Genomic DNA, 10,462 nt, shown 5'->3' with positions numbered 1-10,462 from the left:
TGTATTTTAAAAACTTAAAAAGACATTTTGGTAAGATTTGCAGATTGCTTATCTAATTAAACAAAGAGAGAGAGGAGCCTTGATCTTCACCAGCTAATGCCTTCGTAAACTTCATGTATTATGTGGTTTATAATGGACTGCAGATGGTGCAGAAACAGTGAGGCTCACATTGTCCTGGTATCTGTCAGTGGTCATACTTGATGAACTAAATGTGATAGTGTTTGAGAATTTCTTCATTTACTTTGGTGTGTTAGTCCAGATGAGCCAACCCTCCCAAGATGTAAAATAATGGATTACAGGAGTATGACACATCATGTAGCACTTCATTTCTTCATGTCGCTGTTGTTTATTAACGAACAAGTAAGAATAATATTTTTTAAAACATGGTTTTACTGAATAATTAAGTATTAAATATAATTTCTTAATATATCCATCTAAAGAAACCTGATTTCCTGTCCTGTCTCAGGCACAGTAGCAATACTGCTCGCTTGGATAGGGGAGGGGGGTGCAATTCACAACTCACCACTAGATGTCACTAAAACTTACACACTGAACCTTTAAGTAAAAATTCATCAATGTTACAGTACTTTTATTTAAGTACAATAGTTTAGTATTCTTTCCACCTTTGGTAGTTTAATGCTACTTGTCGTAATGGTTTTGTTCCAGATTCATTGTGATGTTTGCCAGGCAGGAAGCGCTCTGTTTTAGGGATGCTAACAGGTTACAGTACACCTGTAATTTATTGCACTGCATATGTATTTATGTTTTGTTTCGTGAGGATGAACGTTTTCACACATAATATACGTCATAAGCTTGGCTTCTACTATTTATTTTGGTTTACAATTTAATTTAATGTTTAGACATTTATGTTGACATTTGAATTGTTTTATTTTTTTTATGAAGAAGTACACTCCACTATGAACTTCTTTGCGAGTTTGATACCATTTTAGGATTAACTGCTGTAAATACTCCTGTTGTCTACTGTGTTCAGACTTTGCTACATTCAAGAAGCGTTAAAAAGTTCATATATACAGTATCTGAGTGCTTGAATTTGTTCATGAAAACCATGTGCAGTAATACAATATTGAGGTGGTGATGCATCATGGAATCGAATTGTGAGACCAGTGAAAATGTACACTAGTGTCACGATACTGGAATTTCTAACTTTGACACAATACATTGAAAAATATTTAAATTCAATACCATTTTCAATACCACAGGGGAAAATTGACATAACATTGTTTAAATTACTGAATTATATTAATCAACTTATCTTAGTAAGTAAAATGAATAGTATAACAGCATCAGTTAATTTACGTCTGACCTCAGTGCTGAAACTCTGCTGTCTGAGGTTCCTCATGTCTGATTGCTCTGAGGGGGGGGATTAGCTTAGAAAATTATAAATGTCTGTTAGGCAAACAAAAGGACAATATCTTACCAACAACAGTTTACTGGGCCATCTTGTTTAATACTTTAGTGATGTTGAAAGGAGAGATGTCCCCAACCTCTCCAGATTCGGGTGCACGAAAAAAAGGTAGACTATTAAGTTACGTCACAAGTCGTGGTGGATATTTTACACACGGACCAGGTAAAGGTAAACAGTGAAAGTGCAGATGTTGGTTTCACTTGTTTGACAGGCCGCGTCATTATTAAGCCGACGTGCGGCTCACCTGCTGCCGTGATAACGGATCCCGGGTGGAAATGTACGGAAAAAAGACGAGTTCTCAGTCTTTTAGGTGACTTTATAAAACATACTGCTGATGGAGAAAATAGAGCAGACGGGGCGAGAGAGACAGAGAGAGGCGGGGCAAGCCGGGGTGTTTACCTGAGGTGTAGGTGTGTGTGAGTGTGTCAGAGTGTGGGGAGAAGAGAATTCAGAGGCAGACTGTGCAAAGCATACTTAAAAACAATAATGATGATGTTGGTGGGCATTAAAAGCTGCTTTCACAGGGTGGTATAATGTGAAAATTTAAAATCACGATGCCGGCTCAACGTCGTGATGTCGCTGATGGCATCAACCCTACCGTATACAGTGAGCTGCTGTCGGATGCATCTAATACTACATGACTCTCTACAACGAGGACTTGCAACTTTGAGATTTAATTTAACTAACGTTATAACTACAACCAGAGCCGTTACAGTTCCGACTACGTTTCACATCTACAACGTCACACAAAGAGGAGCTACAGGACGCCATGTTAGATTCTTCTTCAGCTCACGTTTATTTACATGCTCTGGTTTAATCATTTCCGACACGCCGAATATAACTGCAGGCAGGCGGCTCGCAGGAATACTTCCGAGTACGTCCGAAACTATAGTTTAACCGTAGACACATATTCCACTGCAAAAAAATACATTAATAGGCTAAACTACTGGGTGGGACTGTGACTTTACAATCACAGGATCATGAGTAAACTGTGTCTTATATTTGATCTATATATGCTTAATAAATATAGTCTTCTTATTTAAAATCGAATGTAATGGGCTGTAGGAGAATTCCAGCACTTTATCATTCATTAAGGAAATTCCAGTCAGGTAAATGATGAATGAGCAGCGCTGTATAAAAAATACTAAGGTTAAGATCGCCAAGATTGCCCAGCAACATTGCTCAAAAAGTTGCCCCGTGTATCATCAGCCTCACTGTCATCAACTCTCATCCATACATGTGTTTTAGTGAAATTGATAGAAAGAAATTGAGTGCAGTGTTAACTGAATTGCAGTTAATTGGTAGCCTATAGTCCTGAAAGTCTATAAGCTCTTGTTATGGAGCTGATGAAAGGGGATTACGGTAGTAATCTTTACCCATTACCATTGACAGTAACCCAGCACCATTGCTCTAAAAGTTTCTCCGTGTATCATCAGCTTTAGTGTTTTACACCTGGCAACATTTTCTCAACACAGACAGGAGAAGACAACAGGATGTAACGTTAAATGTTCAGTGACAGAAGGTCTTGAGAGGACTACGTTCCGTCTTCCACAAAGGCCCTTTCAGAAAAGAAACGATTTGAACTGTGTGGAAGTTCAACTGCTTTGACCGCGACATTGCTCGACACAGCAACAAACCGAGCCATTGAAAATAATGGGCCTCAGCGCAGCGGGGCTGTCGTTGCGGTGGGTCTGAAAGGTTACACTTGCTTGGTTTGTTCACGCTGCACCGAAAGTTCGACTCTCACTGCATCGATTGTAAGTGACACGTTTATATTTAATTCCCTACCAACTTGCTATGTTATTCAATATAATGTATTAGGCCTTCCTTTATTTGGGCGTGCAAAGCTAGGTGGTGATCCCACATCAAGTTTAATGTAGTTATTCGCTCCTTTAGCAGGAACCTTTTAACGGCAAGTTTGAACAGGTGGTCATCTTGAGTAATCCCCTGGTCAGACTTGGTGTACCCGAAATGCTCCCACACTGCCGACTTCTTCTTGGTCCCTCTGCATTAGTTTAGCCAGTGTGCAGTAGCCTCTGATAAGCGCGACACTTAAGCTGTTGCACCGCTCCTGTAACTTTGTTTTTGTTTTATGCAAGTTGCCACAGTTTCGTTCCGTGCAACAGAAATACTCGGTGTAGCGGAGCCGTTACGATTAATTAACAGTGACGTTTTAAAGCGCGGTTAATAGTGAAATCCGGTAATTGCTGCATCCCTAGTGCAGACACTCACTATGCTGAATACGTACGTTAGAAGAAGTAGTAGTAGTAATAATAAGCTCTACAAGTAAATACGATTTTACATTACATTTACTCATTTGGCAGACGCTTTTCTCCCAAGCAACTCACATTTGAGGAACAACATACAAGCATCAACAGAGCATCAACTACAGATCTACAACTGACAAAACATACTAGTAAGAGCAGCAATAAATACTAGTAAGAGCTCACAGTACATATCACATCAATGGGGTAGATACCTAGGGAAGGAAGTAAGAGTTAACAAAAAGTGCAATCAAAACAAAAAGTGCAATCTATACAAGATCATTGTAGGGGATAGACGAAGAAGAGCACAGGAAGTGCATGTTAGAGGTTAGGAGTTAGAGGTGTTATAAGAGGAAGTGTTCTCGGAAGAGATGCGTTTTCAAGAGCTTCTTGAAGTTAGAGAGGGTTAGGCCCCTGCTCCATTTTAAATAGTAAAAAAAGTTAAAAAAAAAAAAAAAAAAACATCAATATGTGGTGGTCAGCATTGATAGTGTGGCAGGTTGCAACAAATCAATCAATGAGAAACACTGAACTAAGTACATTGACTCAAGTACTGTACTTAAGTACAAATTTGATGTACCTGTACTTTACTTGAGTATTTTCTTTTCATGCAACTTTCTACTTCTACTACATCTCAGAGAGAGATCTTGTACTTTTCACCTGACTACAGTTATATAACAGCTTTACAAGTTACTTTACAAATAAAGCTTTTTCCACACAAAAAATATGAATATAAAATAGGAGTTTAAAAAAGATGATATTGTTGTAAATTAAAACTACCCAAGAAATTTTACAAGTTCAAAATGAGCTCCAGCTCAACAACTACAGCAGTAAAATCCTGTTTTCCATGAATGTATGAGGGATAATAATTGCTCGCTCTCTCATATTTTATATATATCGATATAGATAGATAGATAACAGTCAGAAGGGACTTTTTTTCTGCATTGAGTACTTTTACTAATACTTTCAGCACATTTTCCTGATTATACTTACATACTTTTACTTAAGTAACATGTTCAACGCAGTAAGTTATTCTTACTGGAGTATTTTTACTTGAGCAAAGGATATCAATATTTCGTCCACCGCTGGTTAGCAAACGTACTATGGGTTGAGCAACTCATCCACTGGCCGTTTGTGGCTTAAGAAAACACTGAAACCGAATTGGCGCAAAGCAAAACAAAATGTGTTTAGCTTAGTGTTTGTGTTGTAACCTGAATGCAGCTTACTTCATATTAGTCCTGGGCTAATCTATAGCTAGCCTGCTAGCTCAAACGCGTTAGCATTGAGTTAGCTAAAACATCAACACTAGGTCAACACAGTTAGTTAGCTTTCACGAGCCAGCGCAACACACGTCGTCTCTGGCAATGCTGATATTTACCCAAAGCCGTGCCAAGTTTGGTGGTGATCCATGTTTTTTCGACACAGTCTGTACCCTCTGGAAGGTCCCAGTACCCCATTGAGGACTTCGCAAGGACACCCTTTAAGGAAAGCAATTCTCGCGAGAAGGTTATTGCATTCGAGATGACTGTGGCAGACTTCCGCGTGCTGTTCTTCTTCTTCTTCTTCTTGTAAGATTCCGTCAGTGTAGACGCTTATGAGCGTATTACTGCCCTCCACAGGTCAAAGTTTGAACTAAATTCTTACATACAGTCCTGTGTCATGCAAGAATTGAAGGACTGGCTTGGAGATCAGTTTATGCTCGTCACTGTGCCCAAACAAAGATAAAACAGAAAAAGCCTCAACTCCAAGTCCTGACAGTTTATTAACGAGTACATTTCTTTCTGCCCTATACCTTCCGCACTCCAGGAAAACATGCCCTATTGTCTCAAGACTCCCACATTCACACAAGCCAGAAACATGCTTCCCTACAATGCACAAAGAATAATTTAATCCACAGTGCCCCAACCTCAATCTGCACATTTTAACTGAGTCCCTGCGGGACTAAATGTTACATAAACATCTCTTCCTAACTTTGGGTTGTATAGAAAAGTAGTGTCTGCCTCTAATTTCGTTTTCCCACCCTCTCTGCCATTCTTTTATTAAGCCCTCTTTAATTCTTTCTCTCAATTCCAGTCTCCCTAATGATACATGGACATCTACTTCTCTTCCTAAGCTCTCTACTGGACAAGGATTAAACAGGAACACCAGTTATATATACGCACAGTGACTAACAAGCAGGGCGGGAGCAACACAGGTGACAGACATGAGACTAACGAGAGACAGGCAGGCAGAGAGAGAGCAGGGGAAAACAGAGAGACTGACATGCAGAGGGATTACTGAGGTAACAGACACAAGCAGACCGATCACAACAAAACTAACACCAACAGGGAAAACAGACTGAGGATGGGATAAAACAGAACTCATAGCAGACATGGGTAGAACATAGGGGTACACCGACTAACTATATAAAGATACTGGACACAGACAGAACACATGTAACCAAAATACCAGACAAGAATCTAATTTCAGACAACAATAGAAACCCATGTAAACAAACAAACACTGGCCAGTTATAACACAGGGATCATAACAGACACAACCTAGATGAGAACACAGAATACAGAGCAGACGAAAATAATGCAGACGAGAACTAGAAGCAAATACTACGACATGAACTAAGGCACAGGACTGGGAACAAAGACATGGAACAGAGAAACTCAGGACAGGATCGTGACACTCCCCCAGGCTGCATGTCGAAGTGTCCTTGGGCAAGATACTGAACCCCGAAATGGTTGAAAAGACTAGAAAGGCGGTATACAAAAATGAAGCATTAGCTTCCCCCACCGGTGTAACCATCATCACTTGTGGAGCTTCTCAACTCCGAAAACATTTGAGCACATTTTCGATTTGCCATCAATTTTTGTAAAACTGCCATTATTCGACACATGTATCACGCCTCAAAGTGATGAAATAGTGTACGAAACTAAGACGTTATGTTGTTGGCCTCTCTCTGCTGCTCTCCACTTCTACCATGTTGTTGGTCCCGCCCCCTTCTGCTACGTAGCTAAAATGACGGTCATTGAGGGTGAGAGGTGTCCATCGTTCCACACTTAACTTTTTGGCTGTTATGAGTACACCATCCGGGTACTCATAGTGCACTGCAATTTACCATACTTCTCAGTGTGAACACATTTGTGCCCTCAAAATAGTAAGTGTAAATATGGAAGTGCGTGAATTGAGACACAGCAAATGGCTCCAAGTACGTCTGGACATGACACACGTACTACAGAAATTTCATGGTTGTGGTACATGGTGAATGTTTGCATGTAGATGTGTTCAGGGTGGGACTGTAACAGTAACAGTAACATTCAGTCACCATACAAATAAACATAAACAAGCTTGAAATTACCTCTCGAAGATCAGAAAAGTCCAACACTCAGGATAACTGGTCGTCACCCACAGGTTAGGAACAAATTGCTCTCCTACAATGTCTACTGTTTACATCCACTGCGTGAATACGTCTCTATCGTTCTCTGATTTCTGGGATCTGAGTCAGCTACCGTTAAGTCCCACCCCTTTACTTGGGAATGAACTTGGATTGATTGTCCACGGTATACTTTCCAATCAGGGTACAGAAAAACAACGACTGACATATCAACTGCTCATCACTTGGGTTGTCATACTTCTCACATGTGCTGTCTCCTGTACACATCATACAAACTATACACACTCAAATGAACTGCAACATTCAACTTTTTTAACATTCTTAAACCTTATTTAAACATTTTAACTTCTTAATAAAAACATGCAGACTTTTTAAAAGACATTCTTGAAGATTTCTCTGTTTTTCAAGTTACTTACTTTTTAATAATTTGTATTTTATAGTAATTATGCATTATCTTTCATTTAATAAAATAAATAAATTATACTGGCAAAAGTATTTTAGCCAGGGCTACACACAGATGGACTACAAAAAGCGCATCTCGGACACTGCTTTGTTGTTGTCTAAAGGTGAACAACATGGTGGAATATTAGGCTACTTCAGTTTCAGTCACCAAATAATGGAAACGGTTGGCACATTGAGAATGCTTGCTCACACTCACAAACTGAGCATATAATGTTAGCCTACACATTTCAACATTATCCTAACTTTGATCATTTTAGGCTAGTAACATAGCTCGCATATACGTCACATATAGGTTATTATTGACAGTTCAAGACATATGCATATTAGCAAGATATGGCATAAAAGAGAGAAGGCTTAATAGCAAACCGTATCTTACTTTGTGATTGACGTCCTTTATCCGTCATGGTTGATGGATTTCTTATGGATTATTGTAGAAAATTCAAATACCAGAAAACAAACCAAAAAAAAGAAGACAATATGAGAGTCTCTTTCAGGTATCATAATGTGCGTCTGTATTGCAAGGATTTTTCTAAATGTGGTCGATGGATTTTATCGTTTATTTGAAAACATGTGTCGCTTTAAAAGTTGCTACTGCAAGGAATTGTGGGACGGCATTATCTCCTTTCCTTTCGTAAAGGATGGTCCGGTGTACCCTATGCTAAAAGAGATAAGAAAGGAAGCATTGAGTCACCTTTCCTTAGCTTTTAGAGAATTCAAACAGCTCTTATTATGACCGCCTCGGAAATATTTCGGGGTCACTTCACTCAGTTAGGAACCTTCCTAAGTAAAAAAGACCGCAGCCAAGGTTTTATATCTCCCATCCATAAGAGTGAAGATAAATCTGACCCAAACAACTACAGAGGGATCTTTGTGACCAGTAATCTGTGGATGGTTTTCTGTAGCATTTTAAACAACAGAATATTAAACTTCCAAAATTAACAAAATATCTTGAGTAAAAACCATATAGCCTATATGGAATCTGATTTGTGCTAATTTACCACCAAGAGGTCATCAAGCAAAAAGAAATAAGAATTTGAGAGAGAACAAAATTAACTGAAGCAAAAAAATTCATCTCAAAAGTAAAACATATAACTTGCGAGTGAGTGTAAAAGTCTAATCAGTGAGAAAGCAGCGGAGGGAACTAAAAACAAAAGGACTTACTATGGATGTGCATGCAATTGTTGGCGGGCACAAGATGAATGGCAGGTGAGCAGAGCAGAGAGAAAAAGGTCAGCAATAAGCTTCAATTAAGCTGTAAATGTACAGTGTAAGTCAGTGGTTTTTAAATTGGGGTCTGGGGACCCCCAGGGGTCCTAGAGGGGGTCCCAGGGTGTTCCCAGCAAAACGTGGGATCATTTATTTTCTCTATACCTTCCATCCATAAGTAACAAAGTGACTGAATGCATGACTATTTTGGTAATGGATTTCATACACTTTCTGGAATAAAACATCTAAAATTGTTTTTATCTTATTTTACCAATAAGGTGGTGTCGATCAGAGCCTCTATTACCCCCGTGGACTCTTACTCAGAGGTCCCTCACCAGCAACAAGAGAGTTTTAACCAGTTTTATCCCATCGACTTGGCTGAGCTTTTAAAAACAGTATCACAAATGAGAGTGTCCTCCAGCCCACTTGATGTAATACCTACAAAATTTTTACTAAAAGTAATAGATTCTGTTGGGCCCCATTTGATCTCTGTTTTCAACAGCTCCCTATCTACTGGGTGTGTCCCTGATTATTTTAAAACGGCTTGCGTGAACCCACTTTTAAAGAAACCTGGTTTAGATCCCTCCCTCCCACATAATTTTAGACCAATTTCAAAACTGCCTTTTATTGCAAAGATTCTAGAAAGAATTGTGTCCAAACAGCTGCTCACTGTGCTGGAAAATAACAAAATATTTGAAAAGTTTCAGTCTGGTTTTAGGAAGTACCACAGTACTGAGACTGCCCTGCTTAAAGTCACCAATGACCTTTTAATGTCTGCTGATGAAGGTATGTGCTCAGTCCTGGTACTCCTGGACCTTAGCGCTGCTTTTGACACCATTGATCACAACATCATGTTAGACAGACTGAGGCACTGGGTGGGGATCTCTGGTACTGCTCTAGAATGGTTTTCATCCTACCTGTCAAATAGGAAGTTTTTGCGTGTCTGTAAACAACTATGTCTCTTCATTCTGTCCAGTTAAATATGGTGTGCCTCAGGGGTCGGTCTTAGGACCCATTTTGTTTTCCTTGTATCTGCTTCCCCTTGGACATATTATCCATAAACATGGCATTTCTTTTCATATTTATGCTGATGACACACAAATATACTTGCCCGTCAGATCCACAGACCCTGGAATGCTGAGTTCACTTAACAACTGCCTTTGTGAAGTTAAGAAATGGATGTCAAATAATTTCCTCCAGCTGAACTCAGACAAAACAGAAATCCTGGTCATTGGGTCCCAGCAGATGGCAAATCAAATACTGCCATCTGCTGGTTCCCTAGTAAATCACATTAAGCCTGTGGCAAAGAACTTTGGTGTTTGGTTTGATAGTAATTTAAATTTCGAGCAGCACACCACAAAGCTTGTTCAATCATGTTTTTATCAACTTAGAAATATAGCTAAAATTCGATCTATGTTAACTTTTAAGGACACCGAGACCATTTTACACGCCTTCATCTCATCACGCCTGGATTATTGCAACAGCCTTTTCACCTGTTTAACCCAAAAATCTATTGATCGACTCCAGACTGTCCAGAACTCAGCTGCCAGGCTTTTAACCAGAACAAAGAAATATGACCACATTACTCCTATTTTAGCTTCATTACACTGGCTCCCAGTATGTTTTAGAATTGACTTTAAAATTCTATTGATCACTTTTAAAGCTCTTCATGGCCTCTCGCCTTGTTATATTTCTGACCTTTTAGTCCCATACACACCA

The 10,462-nt window shown here is 39.3% G+C and overlaps 2 protein-coding genes across 2 annotated transcripts in view; one reads left to right on the top strand and one right to left on the bottom strand.

Moving 5' to 3' along the window:
- ndufa11 (NADH:ubiquinone oxidoreductase subunit A11) overlaps nucleotides 1-5,225 on the bottom strand; it is a 19,420-nt gene extending 14,195 nt beyond the window's left edge. Inside the window, exon 1 of the mRNA XM_046049207.1 lies at nucleotides 5,069-5,225. Within this exon, the coding sequence (XP_045905163.1) occupies nucleotides 5,069-5,147 (79 nt within the window). The 5' untranslated portion in view covers nucleotides 5,148-5,225. The remainder of the gene's footprint in view (nucleotides 1-5,068) is intronic.
- Nucleotides 1-10,462, top strand: part of LOC123970852 (CMP-N-acetylneuraminate-beta-1,4-galactoside alpha-2,3-sialyltransferase-like) — an 82,678-nt gene that overhangs the window by 56,715 nt on the left and 15,501 nt on the right. The gene's annotated exons all lie outside the window — the stretch shown is intronic.

This window comes from Micropterus dolomieu, linkage group LG05 (assembly GCF_021292245.1).
Source record: "Micropterus dolomieu isolate WLL.071019.BEF.003 ecotype Adirondacks linkage group LG05, ASM2129224v1, whole genome shotgun sequence".
Taxonomy (NCBI): domain Eukaryota; kingdom Metazoa; phylum Chordata; class Actinopteri; order Centrarchiformes; family Centrarchidae; genus Micropterus; species Micropterus dolomieu.
The sequence above is the reverse complement of the archived record's forward strand: the minus strand, read 5'-3'. Positions and strand labels throughout refer to the sequence as shown.